General features: G+C 35.5%; 1 protein-coding gene across 9 annotated transcripts in view; it reads left to right on the plus strand.

Moving 5' to 3' along the window:
• The window catches only part of MGAT5 (alpha-1,6-mannosylglycoprotein 6-beta-N-acetylglucosaminyltransferase), a 410898-nt gene that overhangs the window by 236187 nt on the left and 149823 nt on the right, over nucleotides 1-24888 (plus strand). For all 9 annotated transcript variants that reach the window (XM_016433598.2, XM_016433592.2, XM_016433591.2 and 6 more), the window contains 2 exons: nucleotides 20869-20945; nucleotides 22050-22139. In XM_016433598.2, coding sequence (XP_016289084.1) covers nucleotides 20869-20945; nucleotides 22050-22139 — 167 coding nt within the window. The remainder of the gene's footprint in view (nucleotides 1-20868; nucleotides 20946-22049; nucleotides 22140-24888) is intronic.

The following is a 24888-nucleotide window of genomic DNA, read 5'->3' on the forward strand; positions in this document are numbered from 1 at the left end:
TGGGAGGGAAATATTGTGTAAATAAAGAATGTATCTTATTGAAAATTAGTTATGGTATTGAAGTATTAAAGGGCGCTCTTCAATGATACTTCTGAATTTTTCATGTATTACCACTTTTCTTATATACATTTCTGTATCTTAGTTGACAGTTAAATTAGTAATAAAATATGTCAATACCAATCTTGAATTTTTGAAGATAGGATTCACAGGAACTCATGATTTTTATAGATTTCACAAAACAGTACAGTTAATTTTTCATATTGGTTAATATGTAAAAATAGCATTCCACAAAAGTATAAAATTTAATGTCTGCTTACCATAAAAATGTGAATATGTACCCTTAAATCCCTTTTGGAGTATTATAATGCCTTATATGACTGTTTAAAATGCTAGTAAAGAACATTTTGTTGCAACAGCAATGAGAGCAGGAATTAAGAATAAACCCAAGGAAAATGGCATTTACATAGAGATGAATAAATGTAGATTTATGCACAAAAGAATGATTATCCAAATTATTCAGCAAACTCATTTCAACATCCATTCCAAAAGCCAATGGTTTACATGTGGTGTGGTAAAATGTATACATTTTAAAAGAATTTCTATTAGTTTAAAATATGTTTTCTTCAATCAATATTAAAGCATCAATTCTTGGGTCCTCACATTCTTTTAGACAACTGTGGACTTTGATATTTCAAGGGCTCGTATTTCATCAATGTAGGTCCATCTTCCATTCCTTCAATTCAGCAGACTCTTATTAACCATACTTTATGACTGAATATAAGATGTTGTGCTGCTGGAGTAATAAAAACAACAACAACAAAACAAAACAGAGCTACAATATTTGTGTCTCTCAGAAGGAGCTACTTTCTTCCTTCTATTCTTTTGAGCTTCTTGCCTGTATCTTTTTCTAAATCCTTCTCTCAATGTCCTGATGGCCTTTCCTCTTGGTATTGGATTTTTTTTTAGGGTTTTGGTGTTGATCCACAGCTTTGCATCTCTCATTCTTTGTTCTGATACTTGCTTTTTTAGTCCTGCATGTCTGATTATAGATATCCAGGAGACAGGCACTAAATAAATAAAACTAAAATTTAGAATGTTATCTTTGTTCATGGAGGTTATAGTCACATAAACCATTGGCATAGATCTTGAAAAAATAAATGAGCATAATAAAAACTGTGTGTTCCCATAGCATCCCCCATATCTTGGCTTCTCTACCTCCCCCTTGTTATAAATTAATCATGTCTGGACATTGCATGCTTCTCTTTCCTTCACTTTTCATAACATTAATCATTCAATACTGCATGGAGAAGACCTATACTTTTTTTAAAATAAATACCCATATCCTAGAAGGTTTTTGACCATGACAATGAGCATATTCAAGATGTAGAATTTACCAACATATGTATGTATATGTCTGTGTGCTCATTTTGATTTATATATCTCATAACTGGGCTTCCAGGAACACATTGCTCTATAAAAGGATGTCTACATTTGCATTTTGGCATATTGGATAGATTTTTGTGTGTGTGCCCATGTGTGGATGTGTTTGTATGAGAGACAGTCAGCTAGAAACACAGAGAAGACAGAAAGAAAAAGAGACTGAAGGGAGGAGTGGGGAGGAAGAGTTATATTGATCAAATTTTAAAAGCATGATTTTGTAGGAAATGTAATCTCTTTGAACTTAATTGCATATGTCAGAGACCAATAAAACTACATTTTGTAAATATGTTTGCATATCAACTGAATGGCTATAGTGTAACAGATAATAGATAATAACAGATCAGGTAGTTATTTTCTTTTTTGCCTACCCTCCCTCTTCCTCCCGTTTCCTCCCTCTTCTTCCAGCCTCCTTCTTCTTCAGCCTCTTCAGCTCCCCCCACCCCTTCTTCTTTCTAAATCACTGAGTGAGTTTGTGGTGTCTCAAATGAAAATACTTTTCCTCTTCTTTATCTTAAGCAAGGGATTTATTTGGGTAAGACAGGAAAAGATAGAGAATGGAGGTAAGAGGGTTGGAGATTTCCCTAACTCTACAGTAAGCCTTAGATTGGAGAATATTGGGATAGAGTTCAATTGAGAGGAATGATTGATAGGTCTGGCATTTTAGTCACTATCATAAACAGAGCAAGTCAAAGAGATGTCTCTGGACTATTGTCCTTCCTTCTTCAATCTCCAAGATCAAGAGAACCCCACCTCTCCTTACTCTCTTTCAAGGTTAAAAGACATAATCCTTCAGTTGGTCAGTTCCTTCCTTCAACTGCTTCTCCTGGTAACCTTCCAAATGGAACCTTCGATTGACAGGTCATCAGCCTCCACTTATGCCTTTTGCATGCTTCCCAATTCCTCTCTTCCACAATAGCTTGGAATATTTGATTTAACATCTCAAAATCTGTTCCACCTGAAAATAAACAATTTGCCTTGTATTAAGTATATATGGCTTACCTACCATTGTGTTTCTGTAGGTGATTTATCCACAAAGTGGGAAAAGTTTCACTTTATTGTCTTTCCCTTTTGTTAGAGAAAGGGTTATTTTTTTCACTTCATGCTAAACCTTTATTTAAAAAACTTCAGTAGCTTTCACTACTGTTTGCAGTTTAGTTTTAGGGGGGAGCTAGGCAGCTCAGTGGATAGAGGAGCAGCCCTGGAGATGGGAAGTCCTGGGTTCATTTGTCATTCTGACATTTCCTAGCTTTGTCACCCTGGGCACCTCACTTGATCCCCCTTGCCTAGTCCTTTTACTCTCCTGCATTGGAATGAATACTTAGAACTGATTCTAAGACAGAAGGTTATAGTTTTAAAAATAATAATAATCCAGTTTCCTTAACCTGGAATTAAAATTTCTTTCTAATCCAATACAAACTTATTTTTCCAAAGTTTCCCCTCCCCTCTTTTCTGCCTCCACTGTTTCCAAAATTTTAGCGAGGTTGGTCTATGCCCTGTTCCCTAGACAAACCTCACATCTCTGTCTATTCCTCTATCCATTCTTTTAAGAGATCACTCCCTCCTCTTCCTTCAAGAGCACAATTCTCTATTTTTCTTCTCATCTGGCAAGTAGAAATTATATTTATTGTTTGCCCCACATATTGATTTTTTAATTAGCTATTATTTTTAATTATTGAAAGTCATTTCACATTTTGTTTGCCTTAGTTTGCACATCTTTAAAAAGAATTTGATTAGATGGCTCCTCTCTCCAGTTATGCACACGTGTACACCAAGATTTTTGCTCTGAGGCTATTTTTCTTATCTCCCTCCATCCTTGTTTTTAAGTGTCATTATGTTATTTTCTATCATTAGAATGTAACTCCTTTGAGGTCTTACTTTCTTATATTCTCAATGCTCAGCATAGGACTTGGCATATAATAAATGCTTAATGAAATTTTTGTTCCTTGCTCTCTTAGTGTATATCCCTAGGCTATAGCTCTGTTGTTGGGTGATTTCTGTTGAGGAAAAGTAAAGTAAAATTTGAAATTATTTCTATAGATGTAGCATTTATAACCAGACAATGAAACAAAACTGAATAAAATATATTCATCTCTAATTAAAATTTTCCCATTTGAGCTGTTTTCATCATGATCAGAAGGAAGAAAAAAGCCTATGCTTCCTGACTTTTTGCTAAATTCAATCAACCAAAGAACCAAAAAACCAAGTCTTTTTTACCAAGATCTTTAAAACTTTATTACCATATACCTCTATGTATATGAATTTTGTACAAGATACCGTACAAATAGGTATCTTTCTGGTTCTGCTTATTCATTTTTCCTATATTCTACATTTTATCAATTTTAATTGTAATTACAATATGTAATTTATTCATCTGTTCTCCAATTGTTAGTCATCCAGCATGTTTCTAGTTTGTTTTTTAGCATTTTAAATGAAGAAATTATAACTTTTTTTTAACAAATCTTTTAATGAAATCTTTAAAATATGGGAATAGGAACTGCTCCTTTAACTTCATGGATATGGACAAATTCTGAAAAAGGAAACTCCCCCTACCAAGATAGGCAGACAAACTTACAGTCTTAGAGAGTTGTTTAGATCACTAAAAAGTTACATGACCTGCCTAGGGTCATACAAACAAAATGTGTCAGAAGCAGCTGAACCCAAGGTCTTGCTGACTCTTAAGGCCAGGTGTATAATATCTAATTCTCTCATTGAGGCCATGGTCTTAGCAATGAGTTAGCTGGGTATAAGGGTTATGATCCATTTTAAGGCTGTTAATGAATACTTCCAAATTACTCTCTAAATTATTTATGATAATCTTACTGGTGATATAATAGAGTACATTGATTAACCTTTTGCCCTCTCTCTTTTTGCCAATTTAGTGAATGTAATGTGGTGTCTTTAGCTTGTCTTCATTTCATTTCATTTTATCTAATTATCAGAGAATTTGAATGTCTTTCATATAGCTTTAAAAGTTTTTATTCCTTTCTTCAAAACCTTTATGTTTATGTTCTTGGATTATTTCTTAATTGGTTATTGAGTATTAATCTTGTAGATTTTATGTTTCTTTGGAAGTAAAGCAAACTAATATTAATATTTTCATTAGGAAAAAAATAAGGAATTTAAATATTCTGTAGAAAAACTTGGATATATTGCATTCCAGACCCAAATATACTTGAATGGAGCTCATCTGTTACGTTTCAGTATTACTCCTACCATTCCCTTCAACATTGATAATGGAAAATTGGATTGCACATTATTTGTACCAAAATCCTGACATCTTCCCTCACTGTTTAACCACTTCTCACAAGTTATATACAAAGCTAACATTTATCTGACACTTTCTTGCCTAGCAGTGGACTGGGGTGTATTGAAGGCTGGTCTTAGATATTGGGGAGATTTATGTTAAGTTCTATCTCTAGAACTTATTAGCTGCCTGTCCTTAGAAAAATCACTTAACCTCTTGGGAGTCCATGAAACTCTAAAATGGTAAATGTGAAGAGTTGATCTTCAGTGGATTGAGTTTCCATTCTTTTCATAGGTAACAATCCAAGTATAAACCATCTTTTTTTTTTCATACCAACTTCCCAATACAACAACAACAACAAACCCTTACCTTCTGTCCATTCTAAGTATTGATTATAAGACTAAAGAGCAGTAAGGACTAGGCAATTGGGATTAATTGACTTGCCCAGGGTTATACAACTAGGAAGTCTCTTGAGGTCAGATTTGAACCCAAGTCATCTTGACTCTAGGTCTGGCATTCTATACACTGTGCTACTTAGCTATCTCTGCTATATAATTTTAAAGATGCTTTCCTATAGGGAAAAATTGATTTTCCCCACCTCAGAAAAAATGTTCACCAAAGAATCCTGGCATTCACTTCAAAGAATCCTGTCAGGGACAAAGCTCTACTCTGTCTAAAGGAGACCTATGATTTTATTGGTGTGAGGAATTACCTGGTAAGGAAATTCCCCCTCCCCATCGCATATTGGTATGTTCTTTGCAACTTTATGGACTTAGAGAGTTGCTTGGAGCACTACAAGAATAAGTGACTTGCCTGGAACTATACAGCCAGCATGTGTCAGGAGGAATTTGAACTTGGGGCTTTCTGGCTTCCAGATGTGCTCTTGTCTGAGGCTTCATGTTTGCTCCTTGGAATTCCAATAAGAAAAGTTATTTGGGGATTGAATTTAGATTACTTGTCCTGTATATATCTCATTTGTACAATTGTTAGCATGTTGTCTCCCCCCTTTAAACTCTGAACTCTTTGAAAGCAGGGACTGGCTTTACTTTTCCTTGTGTCCGGAGGGCTTAGAACAGTACCTGGCACATAGGAGGCATTTTATAAATGCTTATCAGCTGAATATGTATATGTACATGAATATGTACCCATGTACATATTTAAAGCATGTATAATATGCTCTTTATTAAAGGTTTTTCATTTTTTGTGCATCATGGACCCCTTTGGCTGTCTGGTGAAGTTTATGGACACTTTCTTAGAATAATATTTTAAATAAAATAAAATATATAGGATGCCAAAAGAAGTCAACTGTATTGAAATGCAGTTATCAAAATACATTTTTAAGTTTCCTGTCTCCATGTTAAGAACATTTGCTCTATAGAGGGGCAGCTGGAGGTTTGCCCATCATTTCTACTTTTGTCTTCTTGTAACCATTCATTTAGTAAGACAACATGTCTTGTGCCCTTTTAGTGAAGTCTTAAGATACTTGAAAGCACATTAGCATATCTTCTATAAGTTTTCTTCTCAAGAATAGGCATCCCCTCTTCTTCCACTAGTTTTATATGAAATAGTTTCCAGTATTCTCATTCTCTTAGTAGTAGAGATTTTGATGGGAATCATTTTGGTGGGTTTTTGTTTTGTTTTTTTGATCCTTGATTTAGACAGAATGCTTTTTCTGGGAAGTAGGAAGAGAAATATTACCCTAATATGGTTCCCTAAAATATATTAGTGGAGTCATTTCCTAATTAAATCAAAGCTGAACTGCTCTAAAAGGTTTTTTTTTATTTTACCTTTGTTATGATTTTCATGTGAAATAGACTTATGAAGACTGTGAAACTCATCAACATACACAATCTAATAATAGGAATAATCATTTCCATTTGTGTAAGTCTTCACAGTTACTCATATATATATATATTTTTTATTTGATCCTCCTAACAACTTCCTCAATGAGATCAGTGACTATAGGATCTGGACAAACATTCTATCTCATGAGAGAGATAAAGTTGAATCAGATTACTTTGAAAACAAAAATCATAGGAGTATAAGTACACAGATATATTTCCCTCTGGTGGTTTATTAGATAAGGGCTACTACATGCTCACATAATTTATTTGGTGTTCAGAAATAAAAACAACCTTATCCTGAACAGTGCCATTGGGGATATTTGCCTTTTGAAAGAAAATATTCCTAGTCACCAGACTCACTCTTCATGGACTGAATGATACCACTTCTTATAAGGACCCATGTCTTCAGAACCATTGGATAAGTTAAGAAATTCTGCTAAGTTCTCTAATACTTTCTAGTGCTGACAGATGGTCATTTTTTTAAGGTTTTTGGGTTGGTCTGTTTTCTTTAAAATAGCTGTGGTACACTTAGACAGACGGGAACTCAACATATCAGATGCCTGCCTAGTCAAGGCTTGTTGAAATGTTAATGGTACCGTGTTGTGTAAGTTCCCCCAAAGAGAAGTGTTGCAAATGCTTGACATTTTTGCTAAACTGAAATAAAAAAAATAAATGAACCTTTAAAGAATTTGTATTCTGAAGGGGCAAGATTCACTGAAAAAGTTCAGTCTAGTATTATTTTATGCCTCATTTGTTCCCCTACCCAAAAGCAATCCATCCTCCTACAAATATCCCACATCTACCATATTATTTCCTCCATGGTGAACAACTTAGTAAAACATAATTTTAAAAGCAGTTATGTCTTCCAACTTCCTGCTGTAAATACGTACTGAATATAGTCACAAGTAGGGTGAATTTTTTCTGCTCCAATGTCTTCTGGAAATAGGTGAGTTTTATGATATGGTATAAACATATTAAGCAATTCATTATTTGTGTACAGAGTGTATTTGTGGAACATTATAGACTTGCTTGTCTGGTGCTGAATTTCTGAACTTTATTTGTTCACATCTTAATATGTGGTACCTCTTCTTCCTTCTAAGCCTTTAATGTTGATATTGCCTCAGAATCTGTCCATAGCTGCCATCCATCATTTAGTTCCTCAACTCCAATATTAATATTTAACTAGCTATGACTCTCTCCCCACCCTTTTTGAAGTTGTGTTACCAATTAATTGCCTCTAGGATATTTACATGTCTATCCGACTACACCTCATATTTAGATTATTTCAAATTGTAAACTCATTGTTCTTTCCTCTATTCCTTCTCATTGTGATTTCACTGTTTATGTGGCATCATCATTCACCTAATCTACTATTTTTGTATCAGTGCTATTATCTTTGATTAGTTTCTTCCCTTTCCCTCACTCCTTATAATCAATTAATCAGTCTACTGTTCTTATGTAGTGTCATCTCTTGATTCCATTCCCCTCCTCCATATTTGTACAATAGCCACCCAAGTACCATCTTTCATTACCATCACTCTGAAGTTCAATAGCCTCACAATAAATTTTCTAGCCTTCCCCATACATACTCAAGCCCTTTTCGAATTCTTGTTTTTAGAAACCCTTTCTTTCTGTCTTAAAAATCCATATAATGTATTGGCTTCAAGACTAAAGAGTGGTAAGAACTAGGTAATTGGAGTTAAGTGACTTACCCAGGGTCAAACATGTAGGAAATGTCTGAGGCCACATATGAACCCACAACCTCTCTAGACCTGGCTCTCTACCACTGAGCTACTTAGTTGCCCCTCATTTACCTTTCTTAGCAGACTTAACTCCCCATATCCTCTTCCATGCTTAAGCTAACATGGACATCTTTCTGTTTCTCCTATATGTTCTGTACTTTTACACTTCTTTCCTTCCCTCAGATCATTTATCTGTCTAGAGTCCCTTCTCCCTGCATCACACACACTGATTTCCTACCCTTCCTTTAAAGCCCCATTCAAATACCACTTCACCAGGGGCTTATTTCTTCCTGCTCCCAAGTTGGACATTCCTCCAGGTGTCATATAGCATGTTGTTTTGTTACTATTGGTTTTACAAAGCTATAATATTGCATATTATAGTTATCAGTGTTGGTACCTTATCTCCCCTGCTAGACTGTAATGGCATCACAAGGACAGAGGTTATATTTTTTTTTAAATAACCCCTTACTTTCTGTCTTAGAATCAATACTGTGCATTGGTTCCAAGACAGAAGAGTAGTAAGGGCTAGGCAATGGGGATTAAGTGACTTGCCCAGGGTCACACAGCTAGGAAGTGGCTGAGGCCATATTTGAACCCAGGACCTCCCATCTCTAGACCTGGTTCTCAATCCACTGAGCCACCCAGCTGCCCCCAAAAGAGGCTATATAGTATCAGAATTTTGTGTCTCCCTCAGTACTCAACATTTTGCCTTGTGTACAATAAGTTGCAATTGGTACTGGTTTTGCTTATCACTACATGGACTCAGGCCATGAGTTAAAGTATTTCATATGAAACAGAATGATATGTTTTCAAACTTGATAAAATATGTTTAACCAACTTCAAGGGCATTAGACCTATACCCCTTTACTCATATAAAGGAATTTTACTATAATTTTAGTACTTATTTCAGGTCTTCCTTATAACTTATTGAAACCTCTCCCATTACAGGTAAAATCAGTTTCCCATGGCTTAAATCCTCCATACAACTGATCACTTTTTTCTCTGTAACAGACTTACTTTTTTTTTTGTTACCTGTAAAAATAGTTTTAGATAATTTTTATTTGACATTTTAGAATTCATTTATATGTGTTTGTATACACATTTTCCCCCTTCCTGAGGCAATGAATAATTTGATATAGGTTATATCTATGCTTTCATGTGATACAAATTTCCTTTGACTCTTGGCATGATGGAAGTCACATGTCACACATACGACAAAAATCTCACAAAGGAAATATTGTGGAAGTTGGCATGCTTTGATCTAGTAGTACTTTTTAAGACTTCTTCAGAGCAAGTCAGCAAGGTAGCACAATGGATAGAGTCTCAGACCCAGAGGTGGCAGGACCTGGGTTCAGATATGGATTTAGATGCTTCCTAACTGTGTTACTCTAGGCAAGTCCCTTAACTCCAATTGCCTAGCCCTTACCACTCTTCTGCTCTAGTATTTAGTATCAATTCTAAGAAAGAAAGCAAGGGTTAAAAAAAAAAAGACTCCTTGAGAGCTCAGAGTTCCAAATCAAAGACTTATATTTGAAGCACCTCCCCCAATCACGGATCCCTTTTTACTATTTCCTCTGAACTTCTAGAATACTTACTGCCTCTAACCCACATTGGACTCCTAGCCTGAGTGAGCTACACTGTATTGTTCAGTTTTTTAGGTGAAATGATATTTTCAGCTCTTTGATGGCCAGGACCATTCTTCTACCTCCCTATATTCCCAGACCCCAAAAATAATAGTCATAATTGATCCATAGAGGTCTGGGGTGGAAGTCATAGACTGAAGCTCTATCCACAACTTCTATTGCATGACCTGGAATTTGCCTCTCTCGATCTCAGTGATGTTATGAATATAAAATATGATAATGCAGAAAGGAGGAGATTATGTATCACTTAAGGATCTATTCTGTGCCAAGCACTCTACTGAGGGCTATACAAATGTTATCCTACTGGATCTTCAGAATAATCTTGGGAGGTAGATGCTGTTTATTCCTATTTTACAGCTGAGGAAATAGATAGATAGGAGCCAAGTGACTTGCCTAGTGTCAAATAGCTATTACCTGCCTGTGGTTGAATATGAATTAAGAATTCCTTACTCCAAGTGCAGAACAATCTTATCTTCTGTGCCACTTAGTCACCCTTAATGGTCTCTCCCAGTTCTAACTATGATATCCTATATAAATGAAAGAATGTGCAATAAAGACAGTAATAATAATAGGTAGAATTTACATAGAACTTTAAAGTTTGCTCAGCACTTTAGGAATATTACCTTATTTTATTTTGTTTCTCACAACAATCTTCCAAGAGGTAGGAGCTGCTGTTATTATTGCTATTTTACAGAAATAGAAAACTGAGACAGACCAAAGTTAAACTGATTTGCCCAGGGTCACTCAGCTATTAAGGATCTGAATCTGAATTTGAATTCAGGTCTTCTTGATTCGAATAGGTCTAACACTTTATCTACTATACCACCTAGCTTCCTCATTTGTACAGTGGTTAGCTTATAAGGGGCAGTCTGGTCAGTCCACCTTTTCTTCTGTGTCCATAATTAAAGAGCCTATTCCTGTTCTTATTACCCTTTTTACCTTGTTGGTTCCAGTCTCCTCAGTTCTCTGTGCTCTAACTCATTTCCATTCCCTACCCTCTTCTATAAATTAGAAAAATATTCAGAAATCTGTTCAAAGCTCAGGTTATTTGTTTTGATTGTATCATGGCCTTTCTAATGAAGATGATGGTGAATGGGCCTCTTTAAAGGCTACTAATCTTTTTTTAAATAAATAAAATACCTTGTATTAAAAAGGAAACTACTGGGTCAAAAAAATAACCAAAACATCAAAAGTTCCAAGTTTACACGTTCCTAGAAATCATCCTCAGATCAAATTTAGACCACTCACTGTAGAAAAAGTCTCTCACTGTGTCAGTGGCAGCACATCTCACTTTTTACAACAAAAGCCCTGCATTTGTGCATTAGGGTCGCTGAGTCTTTTGTACCTGCTATTCTTGTGATGGTTCCTTCACTCATTGTCCCTTAAAATCTTTAATGACAAGAAAGTCAACTATTTCCTTTGCTGCACTCACAGAGTACACCTTTGGAGGCTGATGGGAGGGCAACTTTTTCATGCCTCACTTATTGTCTTATCTGTGTGACACATCCCCATCAGAATAACCATGGAATTGAAGTTTTCAAGGAAAGGGGAAAGTGTTGAAGATTTGAATTGGCCTAAAGAGAGGATGAGGTGGAGAAAGAAATAGGAAAGTAGGAATTAGGAGACAAGAAAATGCTGAAAGGCATGTCTATTCTTCCTTTTGTCCCTTAGGTCAGGAATGAGTTCCCCTTTTCCTACTTAAGGAATTATAGAATCATAAGACTTAGAGCAGGAAGGGACCTTTGAGGCCATCTAGTTCACTTTTTAGAGAGGAAATCAAAGCCCATCAGACTGAATAACCAAAAAAAAGTCCCACAGATAATAAAGTCAGGATTCAAACTAGGTCTTGAGCCCAAATTCACTACTCTTCATTGTATTACATTGCTTCACAAGGAAAAGAGCTTAAATAAAGGAGTCTAGTCTGCAGAGTATTTAACTCCATGTGTACCATACTTGTCATTACCCTACCTCCCTTCTCCCCCTCTCCCCAGCTTTTCCCTAAGTACATATGTGACTCTTACAAGCATTCATGGCTAGTAGATCTCTTAACCACCTCTTTTTCTGCATTTATTGAAATAATCATGTGATTTTTGTTGGTTTACTTGTTGAATAGTTTCTATAGTACTGGGATTAGCTGTTCTTTGAATGTTTGATGGAATTCACTTGTGACTTCATTAGGCCCTAGGGATTTTTCTTAGGGAGTTCTTTGATGGCTTGTTCAATTTCTTTTCTGATATGGAGTTATTTATGTATTTTATTTCTTCTGTTAATCTAGGCGATTTATATTTTTTGTAATATTTTTGTATTTTTGTATATTTTTGTAATATTTTGTAATATATTTTTGTAAATATTCATCCATATCACCCATATTGCTGTATTTGTTGCCATATAATTGGGCAAAATAGTTTTTAATGATTTCCTTAATTTCCTCTTCATTAGAGTTGAGGTCTCCTTTTTCACCTTGGATACTGTCAATTTGGTTTTCTTTCCTTTTTTTAATTTAATACTTTGTTTATTTTATTTGTTTTTTCAAAGTACCAGCTTCTTGTCTTGTTTATTAATTCAGCAGTTCTTTTACTTTCATTTTTATTAATTTCTCCTTTATTTTTTAGGATCTATAATTTAGTTTTCATTTGGGGATTTTTGATTTGTTCACTTTCTAATTTTTAAAAAACTAGAAATGCATTTGCATGCCCAATTCTTTGACTTCTGACCTCCCAAATTTGTTAATATATGAATTTAAGGATATGAATTTCCTCCTTAATACTGCTTTAGCTGCATCCCATAGATTTTGAAAGGATGTTTCATCATTGTCATTTTCTTCAATGAAATTATTAATTGTTTCTATTATTAGTTCTTTAACTGATTTTGGAGAATCATTTTATTTAATTTCCAATTAATTTTTGATTTGCCTTTCCATGTACCCTTTAATAAAAAAGGGGATACTGGGGTTTCTATTATAATACAGATACTTCAGAGGGGGTGTCTATTGTAATGGAGAGATACTAGTTGTATTAAAGGAGATACTTCTGAGATAGAGAGATACTCCTGAGGGTTTCTGTTGTAATAAAGGTGATACTCTGAGATAGAGATAGTACCACAGGGTGCCTATTATCAATAGTGGATGGCTTATGGATCAATATTTTACCTACCCTCCTCTCTCAATACCTCCCATTTTCCACCCTCTCCCTCCTGTCTCCCTTCCCCTCCCCCCTCTTAGTCACCTTCTAAGTAACTCAAGGTGAACTATGAGGTTTAGAGAAGATACTCTTTCTCAAGTAAGGAGGTTTATTGGGAAAGATAGGACAAGGATGGAGGATGACATAAGTGGGATAGGGTATTCCCTAATCTATACAAGGAGTTAAGAGGGTTTTGGGAGTTTTGGCAATCAGTCACTATCAGAGACAGTCAGAGAGAGATAAGAGGACAAATATTTTCTTCTTCTTCTTCAAACTCAAATCTCAGATATACAATTAGTTCTTCAGGTTCAGCCACCACCATCAGTCACACTGGCCAAAAGTTAGTTCAAAAGCCTCTCCCCCAGCTCCAGAAGCCACAAAGGTCTTTCAGCTTAGGTCAGAAGTAAGTCTCTCAGTTCAGCCTGCTTGGCTCCAACTACTTCTCCTGGGAACATTCCAATGTAATGTTCCTTTTGATTGACAGATGATGTCTTTTTCATGCATTGTAGACTCTCTCCTTTACAACCCTTTCTAATTGTTATTTTTATTGTATTATAATCTGAAAATGTTGTATTTATTATTTTTGCTCTTTTGCACTTGTTTGCCATGTTTTTATGCCCTAGTACATGGTCAGTCTTTGTGAATGCACCATGTGCTGCTGAAAAGAAGGTGTATCTCCTTTTGTCCCTATTTATTTTTCTCCATAAAGCTATTAACTCTAATTTTCCTAAGATTTCATTCACATCTCTTACCTCTTATTTATTTTTTGGTTTGATTTATTTAGATCTGATAGAGGAAGTATAGTTTTACTATCTATTTCCTAGTATAGTTTTACTATCTATTTCCTCCTTCAACTCCTCTAATTTCTCCTTTAGTAATTTGGATGCTCTACTATTTGGTACATACATGTTGATTACTGATATTTCCTCATTGTCTATACTGCCTTTTATCAGGATGCAATTACCTTCCCTATCTCTTTTAATCAGATCTGTTTTTACTTTGACGTTGTCAGATATCATGATTGCAACTCCTGCCTTCTTTTTCTAATTTGAAGCCCAATAGATTTTGTTCCAGCCTTTGACCCTTCACCTGTGAGTGTGTACCCGCCTCATGTGTGTTTCTTGTAAAGAACATGTGGTAGGATGTTGGTTTCTAATCCACTCTGTTATTTACTTCCACTTTATGGGTGAGTTCATCCCATTCACATTAAAAGTTATGAATACTACCTATGTATTGTCCAACATTTTTATTTTCTCTTCTTGTCCTGCCCTTTCCTCTTTCACTCTTTCCTTCTACACCAGTGTTCTATTTTTATTCAGTCCCCCTAATCCCCACCCTTATTTTACTTTCTCTTCCCTCCCTTCTCATTCCTCTCTTATTTTGGGGGGGGTATTTTCAAGCTACCCAACACACTCTCTCCCCCTAGTATTACTCCCCTCCCCACCCTCCATTTCATCTCCCTCCCTTTTTATTCTCTTTTTATTTTTTAGGGTCTATTAAATTCCCTATCCCCTCTTTTTCCCTCCCCACTTTTTAACTTCCTGTCCCACTCTTCCCCCTTAGTTTTCCTCTCTCAACTTCCCTATGGGGTAAGATAGAGTTCAGTACCCCAGTGGATCTAAATGCTCTTCCATCTCGGAATTGATTCCACTGAGAGTAAGGTTTGAGTATTACCTTTTAGCACTCTCTTCCTCTCCTTTTTATAGATGTATTTTTCCCCTCCTACTTGCATATGCCTTTTTTTTGCAGTATAGATTATCCTGCTTTTATTATCCCTTCAAGTTTCTCTAGGTTTTATCTCCCCCGACCCCTTTCTTTCTTCTTTTTTTATATATGATTTTATACCACTTATTATCCCAATCTCTATCTATGGATAATTCTTCTAACTACTATAATAGTGAATGTAATTTTTGAGAGTTACAAATAACATTTTCCATATATGAATAAACAATTTGGCCTTATTGAGACCCTTAAAGAAGAAAAAATAATACGACCCCTCTCTTTCTTATTTATCTTTTCATATTTCTCTTGGCTTTTGTATTTTGATGTCAAATTTTCTGTTTAGTTCTGGTTTTTTCTTTACAAATATTTGGAAGTCTTCTATTTTGTTGAGTGCCCATACTTTCCCCTAGAAGTATATAGTCAGTTATGATGAGTAGGTGATCCTTGGTTGTAGACCCAATTCCCTTGCCTTTCTGAATATTGTATTCTAAGCCTTGTGTCTTTTAGTGTGGAGGCTGCCAGATCCTGTGTAATACTGATTGGTGCTCCTTGATATCTGAATTGTCTATTTCTGGCTTATTGTAATATTTTCTCCTCAGCTTGAAAGCTTTTGAATTTGGTAATTACATTCTAGGCAATTGTCTGTTGAGGATTTAGTGTAGCGGTTGATCTATGGAGTCTTTCAATGTCTGTTTCCCCTCTTGTTGCAGAACCTCAGGGCCATTTTCTTAGATAATTTCTTGTAGTATTATGTCAAGGTTTCTGTTTGTTTCCAGGTTTTCAGGTAGGCCTATGATTCTCAAATTCAAATTCTCAAATTGTCTCTCTCAGATCTATTTTCAAGGTCAACCACCCTCTCAATGAGATATTTTGTGTTTCCTTCTAATCTGTCATTCTTCTGACTTTGCTTTATTTATTCTTGCTGTCTGGTGAGATAATTGGCTTCTACTTGCCCAATTCTAGTTTTTAATGACTGGTTTTCAGCTAAGATCTTTTGGTTTTCCTTTTCAGTTAGATCTATCCAGCTTTTCATAGCTTCCAGCAGATCATTTCTGGTCTTCAATATGCTTATTATTTCATTTGATTTCTGGACTTCAATTTCCAAGTGGGAGTTCCTGCCTTTTAAACTGGTATTTTCTTTTTGAACTAATTCCCACTTTTCTTGCCACATCTCTTCTATTTTTCTCACAATCTCAGATTTAAAGTCTTCAAGAACTTGTGACCAAATTCCATTTTTTTCTGGAGGTTTGGGTGTATTTAATTGTTTGTCATCTGCTGTATCTTCCTGATTCTAGTTTTTTCTGCATAAAAATTATCAAGGGTTAAAGTTTTCTTCTTCTTCTTCTTCTTCTTCTTCTTCTTCTTCTTCTTCTTCTTTTTTTTTTGGTGTTTGTGGTTTTTACTTCCTGGGAGTTGGTGGCCATTGTCTTGTTCCTTCCTGGTCAGAGGTCTAAGTGAGTAATGTGGGTGATCTTTATATTGAGCTCTGGAAAGGTTTTTGCCCTGAGGATATTTTTCCCAGTCTTCAGCAGTGTCCAGCTGATCTAAGTGGCAGGTCCAGCCCCCAAGAACTTAAAGATTGCCTCGCAAAGGTCTGGGTGTTGAGTATAGTCTTGTTATTGAGTGATGGAGAGGTTTTTGATCAAGGGCTTTTTTCTGATTCTATGGTGTTTTGCTCTGAGCTGCCCCCTCTGCACAAGCTCCTCACCCTATCTCAACATTTCTTTGGCCTCCCAGTGTTCTGAGTCTAGTTTCTCTTAGGGGTAAGTCTGTATTGACCTCAGCCAGCCTCCCTCTTAGAACTTAGAATGTTTGTCCCGTGCTTGCTCAGACTCTGGAAAGGTAGGTGAAATGGGGGGAGGGTGATGAGCTTGCCCCTTGGTGGGGGAAATTTTGCCCCCTTTTAGAGTGAAAATTCCCTAATTTTTCCTACCTTCCATGCTGTGCCCTACTGTGGAACTCCTTCGCTTGTTTGACTTTGGTTTTGTCATTTTGAGGCACTCTGTCTTGATTGGTGGAGAAGAGAAGAAGATATCTGCTTCTACTCTGGAGCTATCTTGACCCAAAGTTCCTCTTCATGACCTCTTGTCTGACTATGTGAACTTTTTTTAGAAAATAGCATCATCTATATATTTTCCTCTCTGGGCTCATTTAGAAATTTCTCAGACCCCATTGATTTCTCTTGCCTGAAATTGAGCTTTTGTAAGGGCACTTTCTGTTCAGACCCCATGAGTGTATAACTAAACAGATGACAGAAAATCTATCAAGTACTAATGAATCTCAAGAGAAAGTCTCATTGAATTAGCCAAAAAAACTTCCCATTTAAAGAATAAAAATCTTTGATCTAATTGATGTCACAACAGACTGGATTTCCTCTAACCTGCTTTTGCTAAAGTTATATAAGAAGATCCAGACTAAACATCAGGAAAGATAGCATATTAGAAAATACTTCTTTGAAACCTTGGTTTGGGAGTTAGAGGACCTGGGTTCAAATCCTGGTTTGTCATGGCTCTTGTGACCTTTAGCAAATCATTTATTTCACTATCCTGGCCTAACTAGGTGGTTTCTCTGTCTTTTCCAACCAAAAATGCTTTGGATTTATGATTATGTAAACTTAAGATGTCTTTTTGAATAGAACTTCTTTATCAGTCTTAGAATCTCTTAGCATACTGTCTTCAAATAGTTCTGTATTTTGAGCTCTTTCTAGACTTCTTGATGGCTCAGACTTCAGCCAGGTAGACAGTGTGAACTTAATTTAATGATTGAGCCATCTTATGTAGTAATTCCTGCGTTTAGTAGTTAGTTCTAGGGTGTAAAAAACAGTACTAGGAATACAGTAGGGGTTTCCTTGACAATAATAACTACTCCCAATAGCCATAATAACCATCTCTCCCATCAGTAACACCCATGACCGTAACCGCCACTTCTTCCCTACCACTCATATCCTTTATTTTTTCTGAGACCAATGTCTACTTAATATGTAAAAGCAATGTCTATGCTTATTTAAGTGAGTTTTAATTTTCTTTTCCTAGTGGAGACAAATGAGAGGGGGAGAAAGTAGATTTTTGTTAATAAAAAATAAAGTATATTTTATAATCAAATTATATTATTTTGCAAAAGCAGAAAACAGACTGAGAATGGTGGGTTTGGTGATGGTAGTAGTAGTTATAGCAGTAATAATTATTTATGCTTGCCCAGTACTGATTTTTCTGTGGTCAGTTCTAAAAACCTTTTGTGGCTTGTCAATAATTGCTATTGTGAAGTAACTTAATGCAGCTTACCTGTGCTGAACAATTTTAAAAAATGTCTTGTTATTGGGAGAGTGACTGTGGCAAGGTTGTATCCACAAAATAGGGGAAAAGGATGCAATGAGGTATACTCGATGCATTGAGAGCCAGGCCTAGAAATGAGAGGTCCTGGATTCAAATTTGGCCTCAGACACTTCCTAGCTGTGTGACCCTGGGCAAGTCACTTTACCCTCATTGCCTAGCCCTTACTGCCCTTCTACCTTGGAACCAATATACAGTATAAATTCCAAGTTGTAAAATAAAGGTTTAAAAAAATAGGGAAGAAGCTTTCTAGGAATAGACAGTCCTTTGACAAACAATAGGGATATTTACAAGGTATTTTCTGAGAAGTCTGGAGACCTTATCAAAAGTAGAAACTTACCAGGATAGTGGGAAAGGAAAAAGATAAAAACTGAATTTGTAAGGTAAAAGTTGCTTAGTATTTCTGAAAGAATTAGAGTTTCAACTTCCATTGTAGACGTTATAAATTCAGTAGTGTTACATTGTAGTCTGAGCTTTAAGTAGGATCATATGATTTAGAACTAACAGAGACTTGTGGGAGACTATTCTTTCACAAAAATAACTATGCCTTCATTTTACATAAGAGAAAAAAGATATAAATTAATCAGGGTATTGTTTTTTGTTGTTGTTTTTGTTACTGACTTCTTATTTCATTATTATAGGGAACCCTGAAGTGAGGACATTCTCACACTAATGTAGAAATTCTTCAATTTATCATCTCAGAGAAGTGTCCTAAGACCCTGAGATCCTATCTTATCTCAAGTGACATTTGAACCCAGGTCCATTTCTGATTCAAGAGGCAGGCCTTTTATCTACAATTCCATACTCTTCTTTTAAGATATTAGTTTTCATAGTATAAAACATTAGTTTTAATATCCATAATACTAATAAAAATAAAAAACAGATCACAAAAAGAATTGTTCTGAAGAAGCATATCTTATTGCTGATTCCCTACTTAATAGAAATCCCAAAGGCTATAAAACCTTGTTTATAACGGTCACTAGGCATCATGTGACACTAATTTCTGTTTAGCAATAACTACAAAAGTCTATTAGTCCCTTTTTAATATTTTTAATAAAAGATTCCTTTCTCATGTGCAGATCATCATGATTTTAGAGATAAGAAAGAAGACATGAGTTAGGGATTCTTGGCACATTTTTTGTATAGTAACATATATGATTTTTTTCCAGTTTTCATTATTTTCCCATCTTTCAGATATCTTTAAACTTCTTCCTTTAATACCCTCAAAATTATGCTTCTAGCACAAGTATACAATTGATATATTCCAACTATTCCTCCTATTTTAGTTTTTATAATGCCATGACAACTTCTTCATATAACATAATCAGAACTGTGATATTAAAATCCACCATCATTGGTGGAATAGTTAGTATATAATAGAAATCATGACAGATCATATCATTTTTTGTCTGATCGTTTCCATTTGTTCTTATCCTAGTTCTTGGCTTAAGCCAAAATTTCTAAATTCTTTTCCCTTCTCTAAGTATTACTGCTTCTCAGTTTTCTGAGAAGATATTTTTGAGTATCTTGCTAAATACTTTTTAGAAGAACTGAGACATCATTATAATCTCAAAAAATTTAATATTGAACTATGCTTCAAGTTAAAAAAAACTTAGCTCTTATAGCCATTTTGTTTCTTTTTAATTTTAATTTTTTCAGTTCCACTTAGAAACTATTTTTGATACGTTTTCTGATATTTTAAGATTCAGATTGTCTCCCTCTCTCCCTTCCCTCTTTTATCTGAGGCAGTAGTCTCATGTAGGTTATACCAGTGCTTTCTTGCAATACTTATTTCCTTTTTGCTCATGCCATGAGAAAAGACACTAATTACACATGCGATAAAAAACCCTCAATGAGAAAATAAAATGGAAGATGGCATGCTTTGATCTGCAGTCAGACTCCAACAGTTCCTTTTTTGTCTCTTCCTACACTTCTGAGCTTCGTTGAGGTAATTCAGATTCTTTATCATGAAATCGCAATATTTATCTATTCATTCTCAATTTTCTTTCTCATCTTTACTACTCCTGTATAACTAATTCTACTCCTTCCCTTGATCAATCATTTTTTGTTACCTCCTTAATCTGAACTGGTGGCAAAGTTCTAGTTGTTTGAATTAATAAAGTTTAATACATTTTCATTGATCTTTGATACAAATTCTTATAGTATATGTTTTCTTTTTACCCTAATGGTACACTTATAAAACAGGTAGTGGCAGACATCATTATGCTCACTTGACAAATGGAGAAATTAAGGCAAATAGGTTTACTGAAATGCTACAATGCAAATCATTAATGGCTTTTTTCTGCTTCCCCACAGTACAAAAACAAATCCTATAGTGAAAAGATTACTAGTCTTGGAATTGGAAAAGATTTGGTTTGAAATCCTACCTTTGACATAAAGTCGTTGTGTGACCATCCTTTCACCTCTTGGTTTCCTCAACTATAAATTAGTGATAGTAATAATTCTCCTACTAACCTACAGGGTAGTAGTGAGAATCAAATGAGATAATGTATGTAGAATGTTTTACAAGTCATAAAACTTGAGACAAATGTCAATTGTTATTAATTATTATTGTCGTTGGAGAATTATGACTTGTCAACTTTTGCAGTTTCTCTTAGAATGCAATTCCAGCCTATGTAGAATTTATGCCTTCTACTTTACCTATATAAAGACTATGCACTCCTCTGTTTTATTATTCACAATTCTTTTTGTGCTTTCTCCATAGATATCATTAATGGAGCTCAAGAAAAATGTGAATTGCCTCCTATGGATGGCTTCCCGCACTGCGAAGGGAAAATCAAGGTAAAACAAGATGGTGACCTTTCATTTCACATCCATACCTAAGATGGTCTAACTTTTTATTTGCCCTGTTCTTTTCCCCAATGTACCTCAAGATCATAGGGAACTTGTGCAACTTTGTTGCTAATGATCTCTATTGAGAACTAGTGAAATAGAGAGAAGAGCTCCTCCTTTAGATGAGGGTTTATATCTTGGAAACGTTTTAAAGACAGTGACAGAATATTTTTGTTTCAATCAGTAACCAGGGCCCTTCATAGAAAGGCTCTGGGTCTTTATTTTAAATGTGCCATTTGCACTTGTGCCCAAATATTTAGAAGATCCAAGCTCATTTGAGTATATTCTCAATAATCATTTAAAAATGCTGGGGTTTTTTTGTTTTTTTTTAACCCTTACCTTCTGTCTTGGCATCAATACTGTGTATTGGTTCCAAGGCAGTAGAGAGGTAAAGGCTAGGCAATGGGGGTCAAGTGACTTGCCCAGGGTCACACAGCTGGGAAATGTCTGAGGTCAGATTTGAACCTAGGACCTCCTGTCTCTAGACCTGGCTCTCAATCCACAGAGCTACCCAGCTGCCCCCTAAAAATGCTGTTTTAAATATCCAACAAATCAGAAATGGAATCTCTGAGCAAATCAGTATTTAGGAGGTTCAGAAAACTGAATCATGTTTTTAGGATTGTAATATTAAACCCTAAGGATGTCTCCATTGTAGTCATCTGTAGCAGCTCTGAACATTCAGGTGATAATCATAACTGTTTGGGGAAGTGGGATTATTAACACAGTATCCCTAGAAAACAGGCACTTAATAAATTTGTTGAGAGTGTTTTGTTTTTTTTTTAATCCATATGACCTCACCTTAAGTTTTTTGGTTTCCATTATAGGCAACCATGCCAGGCCAGGAACAAACAAGTGTTGAATTCTTCCTACTCAAGATACTGTTTTCTGTCCTTTGTCCTTGAAGCTCAGTTTACTTCTTGTGTATTCTTTTCTTCAGGCTTGAGTGGGTCAAACAGCTCTGATTCTCCTCTGATTTCCACTTATCTGCTGGCAAATGTGCAGAATTGTTGATAAAAGAATGACGATGTTTTTATTTGACTTTTGTCATTGCAGTGGATGAAAGATATGTGGAGAACAGATCCCTGCTACGCAAATTATGGTGTGGATGGATCCACGTGCTCTTTTTTTATTTACCTCAGTGAGGTCAGTACTGTATCTAGTGGCTTTGGGGCTAGGGTATGGTATCAATTTCCTCAGAATCACTTTGGAATTTGTATTCGTTTTCAGTTGAATAGTCACGTTTTCTCTTTTTAATTTCTCCTTTTTCTGAAGCCATGCTCATAACTTGGTAGCAAAAAGTGAAAAGGATATTGTTTTACTTCCTTGTTTTGCCATTTGGAATATACCTTGTAATTTAATATTACCTTTCTTAAAGTAGCTCAAGCACTTGGAATTGAGAAAATTAGGAAAGATTAGAACTAGAGAGTGACCTTACTAAGCATCTAATCCAGCCTCTTCTTTCTTGTTTTATTTGACATTTATTTCCTTTTTGTCCTGTACTTGTAATGTCATTGGTGGAAGGAATTTTCCTCAACCTTTGAAGTCTAGCAACTTTTCTGCAATTTATAGTCCTAAGGAAATGCCTAAGGCCATTCAGAAGCTAAGAGACTTGCTCTATTTCCCAACAGCCAGTATGTGTCACTGATAGGACAGAAAGCAAGATCTTTCTCACTTTGATTTGGACTCTACCCATCAAGCTACACTAACTTTCCCAACTTCAATTATACATTAGGAAACTAGGACTCAAGACATTTTAAACAAGTTCATAGAGCTCAGCAGTGACTAAGTCAGGATTAAAACACAAATAACCTAGTTCTTGGTAAAGAATTTTTTTTTTCTATTTTATCATGTTGCTTCTCTACCCAGTCTATTATTTCTAATCATGTCATTTGTTAAAGATCAGATTTATTATCTCCTTTCCATAGCTAAGGAAATAACATTTTAAGGTAGAATCCTAAGACTCCTGTCCTGGATGGCCTAGGGAATCTAATCTAGGTTATCTAATGCCCTATTCTATCTGATTTCTGCTTCTTAGATTCTTTCTCCTGAGCAATATCAGCTGACTATTCTGACAAGCTTCAGATTAATGAGACCAAGTTACTTGAACTTTGAATTCAGAGGATTTGTTAACTACCACTAGTGGGGTTTGCCCTTCCCTTCCTTGTCTCTATTGTATCTTTCTTCACTGTTCAATTTGACTAATTGATATTAATAGCTCTCTAATCATTCTAGGCCAGAGGGAAATGCCTCTGTTTTTTATCATTAATAGAGAAGTCAACTGAATGAAGTACTTTTGCCATACTGCTTCCTTTTGAAATTTATATTTCCCCTCTTCTGTGTCAAGATAGGAAGGGTCTGCACTTTAGCATAGAGGCCAATATAGGCTTTATAGACCAGATTTCTTTTGTTTTGGACTGTGAGGATTGTCCTTGTCACCCTAGCTATTGCCTCTTTTGGTGCATTCTAGTCAGTCCTCAACTTTCACCAGGGAAAGGTTCCTAGAAAAAGGCACAAAAGTAAAAAACAGGTATGCTGGTACATTGAACCTCTGAGAAACAGGACTTAAGTTCCTGCAACTACCAAAAACTAATTTTTCACAAGAGATTGCTGAAAATACATTTTTCTGTATATAATTCTTCATAACAAATAGTTAATTTTGATAATATGCACTTTTCCAACATCATAACCCTGAAATATGACATAAAATTCCAGGGAGAGGAAAAAACAAATGGAACTAGAAGAAGCAGGGGTCTTGATTTCTGAAGAATCCTGAGGCAAAAAAAAAAGGGGCTGCTGTCTCTGATCTCCCTTTTGGCTGTGGTTGAAATGTTCTCCAATTAAAAGTTTGTGGCTTAGGGTGAATCCCCCCCTCCCCTCAACTTAGAATCCCCATGAGGTAGCTGGCAACTTAGAATCCCCATGAGGTAGCTGGAACTCTTGGGTGTCAGGCACAAGCAGTAGGAAGTCAGGACATTGGCAAGGAGGTGGGGGTGAACATCATTTCATTTACCCACACTTAGTCACATTTCCTTTTTTTCCAGTTTGCTCATCACACACTTGAGAAGTTTCTTTAATACTTTCTGGAGTGGATTTACAAATACTTTATGAATACTTTCCTCCTTTTTGTGGATATAAATTTAGGCATCATGCCCTTTTTTTTCTCTACTGCACATAGCCACAAATGTTCCTAGTTGTCAACATGAAAGTGAAAATGAGGTTACTACAAAAGTCACTCTAATGCTTGAAGTCATGGAAGTTTAACTCCCAAATGTGGAGGATTGACTATCTTGTCACTGATTTTTCCCTTTAACCCATTAGGCAACGACACCAGTGACTCCATTCCAGAGCTAATGATCATTGAAATGTTTTTGGAAATTTCTAGCTTTGGCAGCCTGATTTTCCTATTAACAGACCCTTTGTGAATTGTTTCCTATAGTATTTCTTTTCAAATATGTTTCTGGTTTTGGTCTTCTAAGGTATATTCTACCATTTCCATGTGACAGTATAGAGGTAATATCATTATACTTTAGTTATGCCTCCAGTCTATGAAGTGGATTATAAGTACCATTTTCACCTTTGGGAAAAAGGTTCCTTATTTAATTTAATTTTCAAAAGTCTTCTTTTACCTTATAGTTCCAGAATTTAGCTAGAATCCAACTCTATTTATTGACAAGCCTAGCTAATTTCATGCTCTTCTAAGGTTTTATATATTGCAATGTGTTTCTCATAAGGTAAGGGCATTGTCAGCACCTCTACTTTGCATTTCTGTCTGAGTCCTAGTAGAAAAAGCTTCCTGATTTAAAATACATCTCTCTTACTGTGCTGTAAGTCACTTATATTTTTTTCTACCCCCATCTCTCTGTCTACAATACATACACTAGATCAGAAAAGG

The sequence above is a fragment of the Monodelphis domestica genome, chromosome 4 (assembly GCF_027887165.1).
Source record: "Monodelphis domestica isolate mMonDom1 chromosome 4, mMonDom1.pri, whole genome shotgun sequence".
Classification (NCBI taxonomy): domain Eukaryota; kingdom Metazoa; phylum Chordata; class Mammalia; order Didelphimorphia; family Didelphidae; genus Monodelphis; species Monodelphis domestica.